This window comes from Lissotriton vulgaris, chromosome 4_1 (assembly GCF_964263255.1).
Source record: "Lissotriton vulgaris chromosome 4_1, aLisVul1.2, whole genome shotgun sequence".
NCBI lineage: Eukaryota > Metazoa > Chordata > Amphibia > Caudata > Salamandridae > Lissotriton > Lissotriton vulgaris.
The window spans coordinates 517,784,893-517,800,875 of NC_141691.1; the positions used below are offsets into that span (position 1 = coordinate 517,784,893).

General features: G+C 41.4%; 1 protein-coding gene across 3 annotated transcripts in view; it reads right to left on the reverse strand.

Annotated features, from left to right (window-relative positions):
• Positions 1-821: 821 nt before the first annotated feature.
• LOC147718914 (zinc finger protein 777-like) overlaps positions 822-15,983 on the reverse strand; it is a 47,530-nt gene continuing 32,368 nt past the window's right edge. For 2 of the 3 annotated variants that reach the window (XM_086964659.1, XM_086964660.1), the window contains exons 7-8: positions 3,506-3,613; positions 822-2,711 (exon numbers count right to left, since the gene is read on the reverse strand). In XM_086964659.1, the coding sequence (XP_086820785.1) occupies positions 1,669-2,711; positions 3,506-3,613 (1,151 nt within the window). In that variant the 3' untranslated portion in view covers positions 822-1,668. The remainder of the gene's footprint in view (positions 2,712-3,505; positions 3,614-15,983) is intronic. The other variant, XM_086964661.1, reaches the window with a different exon arrangement.

The window sequence follows — 15,983 nt, forward strand, 5'->3', positions numbered from 1 at the left end:
GTCCAAATAAACCGGAGCTTGTTTATGAACCGGGGATGGGACCTGTGGCAGGCACCAGAGCAGGCAGCACTGCTAGAGAAGGCTCCTCAGGCAGAGTGATGTCTACAAGTTCCAGCTCTGTGGAAGATACAACAGGAGATTGAGTGCTTTAAGGCGGCCTATTTCTTGACTTTTGTCTGCCCCACGTTTTTCTTGACTTTTGACTGCCCCAAAGACTTTTGTCATCATCTTGCTTTCCTTTCTCCTCTAAGGATGACTTAGATGAGGGAGAGGAGTGTGACTTTAAGGGAGACCTCCACCTTTATCGGCATTGAGACCCACACTTGCCAAGGGCACAGCCTAGAGTAATACTTTGATTCCAAGGACCACAGACATACTCTTGTGGGTTTGAAATGAACATTTGTCCATTACAAGTACAACAGGGATTAAAGCCTGACATCTTTGGCAATAACATCCCTACGATCATGACTGATGACATTTGGAAAAAAGTTGAAGCAACACACTAGAAACATGAACAAAAAATCACAAGGAGCAGCTCCAGATCCTAGTTGAAGTACACGAAAAAAGTGAACTGACGGAGTGTTGAGTTGGCACTATCTGGCTCCAGTGACGTCATGCAGGTGCCGCTTCCAGCGCATTGATGGAGCCAAAGCCCCAATCAGCCTAGAAAAGCAATGAAATGTTTACAGATCCAGTAAACTACCTGGGTATATTCAACAGGTGAGGAATTTGCAAGCAGATTTATCTATCAGAAATACATTTTTAAGAGTAATTCCAGAACGAAACCATGAGCTGCAAGGCTTCTATTAAATCCTATTAGATGACTGAGGTTTTCAATTTTATTAACTTGGAATATGTTTTCAATTACATTGGAAAAAACACAGATTGATCTGTAAATTATCCCCATTTCTCTAGAAGGCTTTGATGTAATACGGTCTCTCAAGTTCACATTTTTCTCATGATTCACAGCAGTAATTGGCTCTAGGGGATTTTGTACATTTTCTTGTTTATACAGGGTATGCAAACTTTATCCATACCTACATTGTGTACCCCTAGGAGTACAACATACATTTGCAAAAGGATAATCTGGCATAGAAGTTCGAAAATCAAAACAATATAGACATATAAAAATAAATTGTAACTCATCTCCTGTACCTTTGTTACAGTAGCCTCATGCAGTTGAGATATTTGAGCATAAATTAGTGAATTTCTATGTATTATTTCTTTTGACAACTTTTGACAGTTTTGTTTTTTAAACAGATGCTAAGGAATTTTGCATTTCTAAATAGCACAGTTACTATTTTGAACAATTAGCAACTGCTCATCAGTATTAAGAAGTGGTTTGTTTTTCCACACTAATCCCACATTCAAATGTTTGCTTTTATGTTCAACTCTAGATCAACTCTATATCTTATTGCTACCACTCACACTTTTTTAAAGCAAAACGTTTATTAGCCATTTCCTCTTCTTATCTTCACTTAGTTGTTCTCTTTATGTTATTCTTTTCAGCTTGTAAAATTGTATAAAAGCATCATTTAAAATTATAAACAATTGTCTTTTTATTCCTATACTATTGTATTTGCTATACGTTAGCCAATAAAACTATGCATTTTTTAATCACTCAGATAATCATTTGGTGGCATTTGGATGTAAATAATTATAAATAATTCACTCATGTTTGGCTATGAGTGACTGTGCCATTGTCTGAACACGTTTGTGAGTTTTTTTGTGTTGTGAGAGATATGATAGACGGCTGTAACATTTTCCACATTCAGGACATCTGTATGGTTTTTCCCCTGTGTGACATCTTTGGTGGCTTCTTAGAGTTGAACTTTGATTGAAACTCTTCATGCATTCAGTACATGTGTACGGTTTCTCTCCTGTGTGAATTCTCATATGTCGGGTTAGATTGGACCTCTGTTGAAAACCTTTTCCACAGTATGTGCATTTATGTTGTAGATTTCGTGCTGGGATTCCCTTGTGTTGAATAATACCTACTTCAGCAGTTCCAATCTTCTTATTGTCAACAAATAAGTATGGTTTCTCGCCTGCCTTTTTTCTAAGTGGTAAGCTTTCTATGCTTTTAAGTTTTCGGTCATAATCCGTGCAAGGATGTGTCTCTTGTCTTATATGAGTCTGATGGAAATGAAACTGCAGTTGTTTAAGAAAGCCAAAGCTTTTTTCACAGTCTGTACATTTGTATCGTATTTCTCCAAAATGGACCCTCTGATGTTTGAACAAACTACAAGCGCTGTTGAAATATTTTCCACATTGAGTACATTTTAATAGTCTGTCCCCAAGATGGCTTCTTTGATGTCTGGAAAAGTTTAAGCTTTTAGCAAAGGTTTTCCCACACTCATCACACTGAAAAGATTTAGGTCCTATACGTATTCGTTGACGAGGTGTTCCAATTGAATTATCACTTAGTATTTCTCCATTCTCATGTGGGGGAGATTGCCTTGCATTCATGTGGTACTGATTTTGAAAAATTGGATTTTGTGCTCCACTGGAGCATTGGACATCAATTATCGTTTTATATGGTTTTAAACTATGATTTAATTTGGAATTAATTTGCCGACTACTAATTTGCTTGTCAGAACTCCAGAAGAAACTCTCCCTATGTTTGCCTGATGGCATCATACGTAATGTACGCTTTGCAGTAAGTTCCTTAGTGAACATTTCTTTCTTTTTTGAAATGGCAATGACATCTTCTGTAAAAAAAAAAGCACAATTATCAGTTTAAATGAATACAGCCAGGATTAAATGAGTACATTTGTTAAATAATCAAGTCATTTAAGACCAAATAACATTTCAGATGCATTAAAAATTGATATGATTTCACACCCACGATATGGAATGTAAAGTTAACCTCTATGAAGACAGTTTCAGATGATATTTAGATATACAGACAATAACAGCTGTATGAGATAAAAGTCAGCCCACACAAAATCCACAAGCAAACCCATATGTCAATACCAATTAGAGGAATCAAATATTCCTTAAACTTGACTACTATATTACTTTTTACTTAGGGTCTTATAATCTACCACTAAATCATGTTTTTTCTTAGGGCTACATACTGTTGAAGGGAATTTCAGGCACTGGTTGAAAGATTATCAGAAATTAAAAGATGTCATTTAACACTTGAGAAACACGGATGCTATGTGTCCCACATTTTCTTTTTAGTTTTAGCTTTTACAATTATGTAACATACACAGATATTACCAAAGGAAACAGAGTATGCGTACACCAGCTTAATGTATTGATAAATAGCAATACAATAGCTTAGCTGTCTCTCCTGGTCATAGGCTATCTAGTCTATTATTTTCAACCCTGAGACGTATGAACACAGATTCTGACTAACTGGTTTGCAGAAAATTCTGACATTTTCAAATCGATCTTAATTCACTGATCAGGTTTGCCCTTCTATCTGCAAAAAACAAGAGTTTCACAACTGTTTTGTTTCCGACATGCCTAGATGGATATATAAACAGTGGTTACTCACTTGTATGGGCAGTTACCATTTTCCCCCTCTCCAAACCATGGTTACCTCTAGAATAGGGCTCTTCTTCTTTAACTAGTAATATACCTTCAGGATTGCTGTTTATTGAGTCTACACAAAAACATGAAAAAAAGCAAAAATCGTAATATAAACAAATGCAATGATCATATAAACTAAGACTGTGTTTAATTCCTGGGCAAATTTGTAGAACTGAAATAATGCTTCACAAATAGCATAATGCTAACTTAACCCAGAACACAACATGTTTAATTATTTCCCTCTTGACAACAAATAGGGACTTGCAAGTAAATCAAGCCAGCCTTTTCTTTTCTCTTAACATCCAGGTTATAACTGTTACCAAGTACTACTGTCTCCCTAATTTTTAATCAGAACCTTTTAAAATCATTTACTATTTTTGATTCAGCTACCGTCGCACTAAGGGTGGATTTAGCTGTCCATGCAAGACACCGTTTAATGATAAAATGTTTGTTACTATTAATCCTGAATGTGTCCCCTTCCAGCCACAAACAAGTATGTTTAATGAACTTTAGGAGCATTAGCTGGTCATTCAGACCCTGGTGGTGGGCCCGTCAGCCCTTCTTCTTTTACACAAGAAAATAAAATGATGGAAGCTCACTTCTTCCCCCTCCCCAACTAAGATGGGAAGGTAGTCAATGTGACCTTGTGGTCCTTTGAGAAACAAGCCACTAGGTCAGAGGTTTACACTGGTGTAGTCGGCAGAGATGCCATTGATGTAAACATAGCAATTCCTTTGACTCTATGCGGACCAGAGAAACCACTGATGTTCGCAGTTCTACTGCTCAGTCAAACTCTTACTTACTGATGCTCTTAGTCTGCAAAAATGCTTCTCTATAGAAAAGCGCAACTAACCTAAATTGTAAAAGTAAACTGAATTCTGTTTGCATTGAGCTCATGCCTTGTAATATGACACAAGGAGACAGTCCTTCTCTAAAGAAAATGCATGTGGTACATCAGGCAAAAGTTCATGATACCATTATAATTATAAAATAAAGAACATAAAGGTTTCAAACCAATTTAATTTGTGTTAATTTGTAAGTGATGAATTTATATTAAAGTCAATTACCAAGAAAATTAAATAAATCTGATGCAGGAATCAAATGTTCTAGCATAGATGAAATGGGAATACTTATTGGTAATGTCAGTCTCATACAGCGAGATCTGAGTTCCTTCCTAAAAAAGCAACAGAGAACAGGATGTTGACTCTAGAAAGCAGTAGGTCCACCAGCAGCTTTTACAATATTGTTCTAAATTCTGCTTACTTGCAGAATCTTTGCAGGAAATGTTCTTACTAAAAGGTTATAGATTAAAAAGGGCTCCAAATATTCAATTGTTTTTTACACACAATTTTAAGACAGAAGACTTCCCACAATCCTACTTCAGATCCACATCAAAATGTCCACTTCCCACTAGTCCTCTGGATTTCCTTGAAGCAGGAACAGCTTTCTTTATCGACAGGGTATTCTACATTCTCCAACCACAGGACAGATGTTGTACAGGAACAAGGAGGATAAATGTTTTAGTGTAATTGGTTCCCTAGTTTTCTTCCACATAGGAAATCTTACATGACTATGCCTTATGTATCATCAAGCCACAGGAGGTAAGGTCCATAAAGGCATGCTGGCTTCACTGGCAGGACAAGGATTGCTTTAGCAGTGTGGGCCTGCAAAAGTCTAGTGACACTAACCTTGGGAGCATTTCTGGGCCAGGAGATTCAAGACAGAGCTGTAGGCTTTTATCCACATGCTTTCTGCTGTGGGTCAGGCAGGAATTCCTTGGTGCAGCAAGTTGGTAAATGTGTTGTATTCAATGTTTGGTCCACTGTGATAACCTTTCTGACCCCCTTCCCCCAACTCCAAACTTGGTCCTCCAAGTCCAGCACGCTGAACAAAAATGGAAATCTCTACCCTTCAGTTCTCATCTATTCCAGGCTGCATGCCCAGTCTGGTTCCCATATTAAATCCCTGCTCTAAAACTTAATCTTCTCTCCCATACTTGCTTTTATGTTGCTTTTCCCTGTTCTATCAGCTGATAGCTCAAGCTGAGCAGAGGTGCGAACTAGTCATTACGTTACATGAACATAAGTTAATGCCTTTTCTTAAGTTCTCAACGGAGCTTAGGCAAGTAGTGAAAACAATATAGGTCATAGTAACCCAACTATACCACTGGACTCTTCACACCTAATTGCTTACAAGCTGTGAATTTGGTTTTGAGGCTACTTTCCAATTTAACATAAGAGAATTAGGGTTATAACTCTCATTATACATTGAGGAAATGTCATTCAGTCTGGATGCAGGTATCAAGCAGTTCTAAAAGCGCATATTGTTTTAAAGTGCAATTGATAAATTATTTCCTTTACTTTTGCACCTCTATCCATGTAGCGCATGGTATGCATGCAGCCTGATGAAAGCTGTTATCATTGTGGGGGGCTAGCATTTATGATCCATGATAACCCTGAAGGGAATTCGAGGTTAAAGAACAGATATGCAAACCGTGTAGGATGAAGAAGGAAAAGCACATAGGTAGATGAATAGTAAAGGCAGAGTTGTTTCTACCATCATTGACAGGCTGCTGTCCCTTATTATGCTAGCCATCTACCCAATTTTGATTAAGAAGACTGGTACATTTACATGTTTCTTAAACCGGAACTGAAAAGTCTACCTATTCCAATAATTTGGAATTGACAGAAGAAGACTAGCAGACCATAAAGAAAAAGACAAAAGTGAGAAAAGTCATGTATCAGGAAAATAAGATTTTGGGAAAAAAACTGAGAGACGTACAGTTGGGGAGGAAAAAACAGCAGTATTCTGCATTCTCCATGATCAGAAGGTTAGATAAATGACATGTAGAGTGTTAATTTCTGACTTTTGCCTTGGAAGATTTTGGTGAACAACCTGTTACATTAGAAGGAACAAAAAGCGAGTACTGGACCATTTTATTCGAAAAACACAGCAAACACAATACTTTTGAATATGACTATGAAAGTGCAGAAACTACCTTTACCTCCTTCCAGCTCAGTCCTGTTGATGTTATTCACCATTTTACAGTGTATCCACAGTACTGATGAGGAGACACCAAACCAAAAGAAATAACATCAAAATTGTTGGAAAAATTGACCAAGATGAGCATGTTACTTGCCTTTAGTAACGCTCTTTCTGGTGGCTCATAATTTAACCACAGATTACTTTCCTTTAAAATACTCTCAGGGGCCAGACTGGATCAGGTGAATTTTTCCAGCTATGCTCCTACGCATTGGTGGGTGAAGCCGCATGGCTTTACAGAGACTCTGTACTACCCCGGAAATGACAGATGACGGAGAATAGTCCAGAAGAGACTTTCAGAGTTACTGAGTTTCACATATCCTTGGGTTCTAACTTAGCCAATGAATATAGTAGAACAATATCAATCTATATTGGTGAAAAAGCAGGAAGAAGATCATGTGAAAGAGAAAGGTAAGTCCAGCACTGACTTGAACACTGTTTAACTTAATTTTCCTCATTATCCACACCAATTATACCAGGATTATTGGCCAATCCATCTACAAAAACAAAAATAGATACAGATTTAATCAAGAAGTACTATAAGGATTCTTTGATTATACAAGAAAGGAATAGAGCCGAGTTCAAGTAAGCCAGTGTATGATGGTACGAAATGTAATTTGATTAATGTAGGAAGCTGGGTCTGTATATGCTATACCAAAGTGAGGTATAGTGTGCAGAGTCCAGTGGGCCCCCAGACGTATAGCAGAGGCTAAATTAGATAATCACTAACAGCTCTCTTTGTGGTAGTGTGGTCGGGCAGTTAGGCTTATCAGGAGGGTGTGTTAAGCATTTATTGCATTCACTCAGGCAAGAAATGATAGCACACACTCAGACAGAAACCAAACCAATTAGGTAAGTATGAAAGAAAAATATACTTCGATTTTATGTCTAGAACTACGCAGGACTTTACAAGGAAATGCAATTGTGAATGGAAATGAAATAGTTACTGGTTTGCATTTTCTTAAAAACAGTCCAGAATACATTGAACATTACTTTTGATTACTTTCTCATTACTTGGACTCGGGGTGATATGCCTAGATATCCCCTTGTGGAGCTTACTAAACACAGGTAAGTAGAACAGTTTTTATTTCAAAGCACAGTTACTTTTCTTTCATGCAAAAACAGTTTGACACTTAAAACATTTTTGGGAGGAAAACCATAACATTAGTTCCTATGGGAGAAAAGAAGGTTATCAGTTTGCAGGTAAGCAAATGACCTGCAAGGATAGCTTTTGGGGTTTAGAACCAAGGTTCCCCATGGTTCAGTTTGGCTTTAAAATCGTACCACTAGCGACACTAGGGCGGCCGGGTGCAGAGTGCAGGGGCCCAATGTTAGCCATTGGGGCTAGGGGGCCTTCGATACAGAACTGCTTATAAGCAGGCCACTCAGTTGTGGGAGCAAAGCTCCTGGGGTTAAGATCAGCACTGCCCGGGCCACCAAACAGCACAGGAGCTGCACCACCAGTGACACAGAGGCCGCCAGATGTAGAGTGCCAAGAAGACATCGGGAGCCGTGTGGTTTTCAATGGAGATCTCCAGTTTGGAAGAAAAGCTGCAGGCTCAGGCAAGGTTTCCTGAAGGCGACCACCGGAAGGAGAAGTAAGTTGGGTTCTTGGGGGTTGCCTGGACACCCTCGCTTAGGCCACCCAAGGCCGTGGGGCAAATGGTGAAAGGGGTGTCTTTAGGCGTCGGATCTTCTTACAAGCTCTGGTCGCGGTCGGGGGACCTCTCAGGTCGAGGCTGCAGCCGTCAGTCTGAAGCTCGAGGTGGGTCAGAGATCACCAGATCCCGACGTCGCGACTATAGCGATGTTGTTGCGAATATTGGTGAAATATATTAAAATATATATATTTACAGACTCGCTGGTCACTGTCACACACCAGTTATACACCAATTCACATACCCACTGACACACTTTTACATTCAGTCACATGCCCACTCAAATACTCACGCACCCACTTAGATACCCATTCAGGTACTCATTCACCCACATACAGACTCAATCAGAGTCACACACCCATGTACCGATCCACTCAGACTCATGTTCCTACTTAGAGACTCAGTCATAAACTCATGCGTACAGTCTCATACCCACTTAGAGACTCTTACACCAACTCACAGATCCACCTGGGCATTCATGTACCTACTCACAGACCCATTCAGATACTCATGCACCCACTTACAGACCCACTCACACTTACGTATGTCTTCACTGACCCACTGAGCCACTCACAGATACACTCACTCATACACCCACTCACACACCAATACAGTCACTTACACATTCAGTAATAGACCCTCTAAGACACTAATGGACTCAGTCAGTCACTCACTCATACACCCACTTACAAACTCACTTAGATATACACACAGTCACTCACAGAGTCAAGGCTTATGCATCAACTCACAGAGCCACCCAGACACTCAGCCTCCCAGTCACAGACCAACTCAGACACTCTTGAATACACCCATTCACTCAGAGTTATGCTCTCACTCACAGACCTATTGAGACACTTACACCCACCTGCAGATCCACGGAGTCACTCATACATCCACTCATTGACCCACTCACACACCCATACAGTTACTCACACAGCCAATCATAGATCCACTCAGAGACTTATGCAGCCAGTCAGTTATACACTCAGAGACTCATGTACCCCCTCACCGTCACACTCAGAGACCCACACACCCACTGACAGAACCACTCAGACACATAGTAATAGACCCACTGAGAGACTCATGCACTCACTCAGACCCACTCAGACACTCATGCATGCACTCACAGATCTAGGCAGTGATATAATTACTTGCAAATGCAGAAAGGCACTCATGCACCTACTCACAGACTGAGTGAGAGATTCACGCAACCAGTCACAGACCCATTGTGACACTGATATACCCACTCATAGATGTACTGAGACAGTCACGCATTTTGTTATAGAAGTATTGAAAGACTTTTGCACCGTCGCACAGAACCCCTCAAATACTTATACAGTGAATGAGAGACTTAGTGATACAGTGATGCATGCAGTCAGATTACACTGAAAAAGTTATGCACTGTGTTATAGATATATTAAGGGAGTTGTACATGCTATTATACAGTCGTTTAGATAGTAATGTGTTTTGTGAGTGGGTTGTAATCCATTTTCTGTTATATGTTGTTTTTTAATGAGGTGGTGGCTATTGAAGGTCTGCATTTGATTTGTATTCACAGTGACCGAGGCTACCAATCATCGCGTCACCGCGAAAATGGATAATAGTCTTCAAAGACGAGTTTTCTGGTAACTCACTACAAAAATTAGCTTGAAAAGTACACTTATAAAGCTCTACTGTTAAATATATTGAAAAAAGTGCCTATATATGTTTTACGTTTTGTACAAACTTTCTGCGACTACCGACGTCACCGCAACGAAGGTAATTTGTTTTGTAAAGGTGGTGTTCTCCTAAATTGATCACAGAAAGAAAAGTTACAACAATATCTTACCAAATATTTATTCTTAACTTTATTTAAAAAAATGTCTTGAAGTTTATTTTTTAGTATGTGAAATACACTTGCTGATCAGAGATTCTCCACAGTAATTGAGACAATGTTGTGACAACTCAAAAACCAGTTATTAATGCACATTCTGATAAACCAATACCAGATACAAAAATGAGTGGTATATACTATAGATTTAATATACAATATCCAGTTATAGAAAGAAAATACAAAAATGTTTCAGGCTCACTTAAAAAAATGGATGTTACAATTAATAAATAGAACTTTAAAAAACCTTAAACATTTACTGAAAAAAACAATAAGGGACGTTATAGTTAGGCTGACATTTCACTCATATAAAACCAGAGAAATTCAGCAGTTATATTTAGCTGGGCTAACTATAATTCGCACCCCCAGTGCACTGCTCATCACCTCACATATTACATCACTTTGCATTTTCACAACATATCTGCAGGTATCGCGAAGACCGACATCATTTCGATCTCCGAAGTTACCGCAAACACAGAAAATAGGCTTTAGAGATGGTTTTCATAGAAACTCGCTAGAAAAACATGACATTAGACAATACTGTAAGAAACCACTAATGTGTAAAATACTGTAATATGTGTGGATATATGCGTTTTAGACTTCATGAAAAAGAAGCGATTGTCGCGGCTAATGACGTAATTGCAACATATCTAATAAGCGCGAAAAAGGAAAATAGGTATGAAGGAAATTGCTACTTACCCAGTATGCATCTGTTCTTGGCATGTAGAGCTGTAGATTCACATGCTTTGCATAAGTCTGCCATCTAGTATTGGGTCTGGATGTTTGCATTTTGTTTTTCTTCAAAGAAGCCTTTTCCAGTCACGAGGTAGGTGACTCCTTCTTTCTGTGATAGTGTGCTAGGGCATCAACTCCACTGTTAGATTGTTTTCCCGCAGAGGGTGAGAATGGAGTTAGTAAGAGTAGAAAAGAGAGGTCCATGCGTATGTATTTAAGTAAGATAGTACTGGAATAGGTACAGGTTCCCAGGGAGGCGGGTGGGTACATGTGAATCTACAGATCTACATGATAAGAACAGATGCATACTGGGTAAGTCGCATTTTTCGATTGAGGCATGTGAGCTGTAGAGCACATGCTTTGCATAGACTATACAGCAGTAATCTCTCAAAGAGGTAGCTAACCTGTAGCTGTTGCAGTTGTTTGAAAGAGTATACGTAGAACTACCTGGCCTACATTAGCTTGTTGTCTGGCTAACACATCTACACAATAGTGTTTTGTAAATGTGTGTGGTGTAGATAGACCATGTTGCAGCTTTAAAGATGTCTGTTATGGGTATGTTTCCTAAGAAGGCCACAGAAACCCCTATTTTGCAAGTGGAATTCGCTCTTGGAGGAATTGGTAAAGTCCTCTTTGCTTTTGCATAGCATGTCTGAATACATTTAACTATCCACCTGGAAATACCCGATTTAGAAATGGGATAGCCTTTGTGTGGTAGAGCAAAAACAACAAAGGGTTGGTTAGTTTTACGGAAAGATTTGGTCCTTTCTATGTAATAGAGTAATGCTTGTTTAACATCTAAGGTGTGTAGAGCTCGTTCTGCCACTGAATCTGGTTGATGAAAGAACAGAGGCAAAGCAACAGATTGGTTGATGTAGAAGGCAGATACTACTTTGGGGAGAAATGTAGGGTTAGTGCAAAGAACCACTTTGTTTTGGTGTACTTGTAAAAATGTTTCTTCAATGGTTAGTGCCTGAAGCTCACCCACTCTCCTTAGTGATGTGATAGCAATGAGGAAAGCAACTTTCCAAGTGAGAAACTGCAGTTCACATTTATGCAATGGTTCAAAGCGTGGACCCATTAGTCTGGTAAGGACAATATTAAGATTCCACGCTGGGGCAGGTGGAAGTCTCGTGGAATACATTTTTTAAGTCCTTACATAAAAGCCTTGATAACAGGCACTCTGAAAAGAGACAGATGTTGTCTATTCTGAAGGTATGCAACTATTGCAGCGAGATGTAAGTGAAATGATGTACATGCTAAATTTGAGCGCTGCAAGTGCAATAAATAACAGATGATATTTTGAACTGAAGCATCAAGTGGTTTGATATGGCTGTTCTTACAATAAATAACAAACCGCTTCCATTTTGCTGCAGAGCAAGCTCTTTTAAGTAGGCCATCTGGCCTCTTTAATGATATTCATACAATCTGGTGGAAGATTGAGATAACCAAACTCTATGATTTCAGGTGCCAGATCGCAAGGATGAGAGGCTTGGGATCTGGATGTCTTATCTCTCCATGGCTCTGTGTTGGGAGACTGGATGTGAGATGGAGTTTTTGATGAGGAACTACTGAGAGGTCCAACAGGGTGGTGAACCAAGGCTGATGGGCCCATGTGGGGGCTACCATAATTAGTGTGAGGGATGTTTGCCTGAGTTTCCGAACCACTAGTGGAATGAGTGGGAGAGGCGGAAAAGGGTAGGCAAATATCCCTGACCAATTCATCTATAGAGCATTGCCTTCGGAAAATGGGTATGGATACCTAGAGGCGAAGTTTGGGCATATTGCATTTTGGTGTGTGGCGAACAGATCTAGGTCTGGGAAGCACCAGATCTGGAAGAACGGGAGGAGAATTTGAGGGTGAAGTTCCCAATCATGGATCTGTTGTGTTTGTCTGCTGAGCAGACCTGCAATCTGATTTTTTACTCCTGGAAGGTGTTCCGCTAGGAGATAATTCTCGCAAGGAATGGTCCACTTCCAAATGGCTTGTGCAAGGTGTGACAGTTGGAGAAAGTATGTCCCTCCTTGCTTTTGTATGTAATAAATGGTTGTCATGTTTTCTGAGCGTATCAGTATAGCTTTACCTACAAAGTGAGGCTGAAAAGCTTTGAGGGCTAAAAAGACTGCTAGCAGCTCTAGATGACTTATGAGGAGTTGCTTTTGCTTGTGACTCCACAAAGCCTGAATTGTGTAAGTTTGGAGATGAGCTCCCAAACCATTGAGGGATGCTTCCGCTTTTACCACTGTCTGGGGAACTGAGTCCATGAAAGGGCGCCCTTTGGAAAGGCTCTGTAGATTCCACCACTGCAGAGAGAGATAAGTAAGGCTGTCCATCAACACTGGATCTGTCAATCGACCCTGAAACTGATTCCACTGACGTGCTAAACATTCTTGAAGGGGACCCATTTGAAGTCTTGCATAGGGAAATATCATGATGCAAGATGCCATTATTCGGAGGAGCTGCATAAACACCTGAGCTGGTAATGAGTGGTTGGGTTGAAACTTTGAAATTAGAGCCTGAATATTGTGAGTCTGGCCGGATTGGGACAGGCTAGAGCTTTTTGTGCATCTAGAGTGGCTCCCAAGTACGTTTGCGTATTGGAGTATTGGAGATGGGACTTCAACAGATTTACTGTGAATCCGAGGTTGTGCAGTGAGTGTACTGTTCTTTGAGTGTGCTGTAGACACTTTGTGAGAGTGCTGGCTTTGATGAGCCCTCGTCTAAGTATGGGAAGTTGAGAAAATGTTGTCTTCGCACATGACAGGCATTTGGGAACATTGGTCACTCCAAATGGGAGCACTTTGAACAGGTAATGCTTTCCCGCTAGCACAAACCTGAGGAATTTGCGTTGAGCAGGTTGTATTGGAATATGGAAATATGCATCCTTTAAGTCTAGAGTAGACAGAAAATCGCCTTGCTGAAGGAGTGGGAGCACTTGATGAAGGGTTAGCATGTGAAAGTGGTCCGATTGAATGTAGAGATTTAGGTCTCGGAGGTCTAATCTAGGCCTGAGAGATCCGTCTTTTTTGGGTATGAGAAAGTATAGGGAGTTCACCCCAAGCCCTTGATATTGTAATGGAACGGGCTCTATAGCTCTCTTTTGCAGTAGAGAGTGAACCTCTTGTTTGAGAAGCTCCAAATTTTCAGGTGACATGTTGGGTGTTTGGGGAGGAATGTTTGGGGGATTGTTGGTAAGCTCCATGCAATAACCAGATTGGATCATTTGTAGAACACATCTGTCTGCAGTGCTTGTATTCCAGATGGGAAGAAATTAAGAGAGACATGCCCGAAGGATGTGGAATGATCGGGGGAAAGTGGAGGCAAGTCAGTGTTTGTCTGCTGCAGGGGAAGTACGGGGTGTGTTGCATTTGCCCCCTCCATTGCTATTATTGCCTCAAAATACTCCTCTAAAGTAACCTCTGGACTGATTGTTACCTTTATAGGAAGAGGAGGTGTCTGTGGAAATATTTCTTTAGCCCCCTCTGTAAAAGGAGCAGCAACAGGAACCCCGACCAGCTGGGCCTGCAAAGCACCCATGGATTTTGTGACCTCTGTGTCTTTTTTCATCTTTTCTAAATTAGTGTCCACCACAGGACCAAAGAGGTGCTGCTTATCGAATGGTACTTTTAAAATAGATGTTTGGACTTCGGGTTTAAACCCAGAAATGCGTAGCCAGGCGTGTCGTCCAAAGGACACTGGTGTTGACAGCGCAAGCTACTGTGTCAGTTGCGTCTAAAGCCCATCTAATGGAAGTGTTGCAAATTAGTTTTCCTACCTGAATTAAATCATATGCCTTTGATTTATCTTCGTCTGGCAAGAACTAGAGCAATTGTTCCAATTCATCGTAATGAATCCTGTCATACCTGGGGGTCGCTAGGTGGCGCACATGCGGAATGGCCACCATGGAGTGAGGCTCCCGCAGACCAGCAAGGAAATCCAGCATTTATCCGGCTGCTCGTCCACAATATGAGCAGTAAAGTGTGGGGTGACAATCCACTAACTCTAGAGCCATAGCAGTGCTGAAAATTGAGCTGACGGTGGTGTCTGTGGCGGCTGAGGAGCGGGAGAAGCGGGAGCCGAGGATTGGTCCTGCTGCCCCTGGAGCTGTCAAGCGGTGCGGTCGAGAACGAGAGGTCGCGACTCACCAAGCGGCAGCTAGGCCAGTGTGAGGGAACTTCGAGCAGACCCGCGGAGTGGCTGACCTCTAGGAGATCCTCAGACGACAAATGCTGTGCATCGGTTCCACAGTGAGAGCGACGAGGGAAGTGGAAAATATTTTGTGCTCTATTGACTGCGGGCTGGTCCCGGGAGGCACATCTCGCAAACGCACAGGGCAGCCATATTAGAGGCGGACATTACAGATACCGGCCTTGCCTGTGCCCATGCTCGTAGTGCTGGAGGTGCCGCCCTCCACTGCCAAAAAAACTGATCGGGAGGCGGTGTGACTTCTCCCCAGTTGCCCGGGACTACTGAATGGTTGCTCACTATCTGCTGGAATAGAGCAGGCTGCAGAGGTGAGTGCGCTGAGGGGGCGCTGCCATATAACAGCCGCAGCGGAGGCCCGCTCACGGGAGAGACATCACTTTACCGTCGCTGAGCTCCCGCTTGCAATGGGTGAGAGGAGCGAGTGAAATTGATGGGAGTACTCGACAGCTATGTGTGACGCAGCGAGTGAGGCCTTGGGATTGAAACTGCTGCCATTGTCATAAGGAGTGTCGGCGGGGAGAGTGAAAGGCTTGAGGCCCAAGCAGAGAGAGGAATAGGGGACAGCGCTATACGCAGACCCTCTAGCGGGAAGCGACTGCACTGATTGCCCTCCAAAGCGACGCTGGGATGAACACCGGAGGAGTCTGTAGCTAATATATAAGGCTTGGAATTAAACTGAACTGTTCGGCAGGGGCATTCCAATCTGACCACAGATCTTAAGCGTGCACCTGGTGACGTGATATTGCCTCTGCATGCATAGAGGACAGTAGTAGAAGTGGTGTGGCGCTTAACTTATCAGCTGAGGTACTGAGAAGGGAATTGGCGGGGAGTGCGACAAGATGAGCTATTCATAGGATGCAGCATTAGGGTGGGGGCCTGCTCAGACTGCATCTGCACCCTGCCACTACCAGAAGGTGTGCCACACATACCT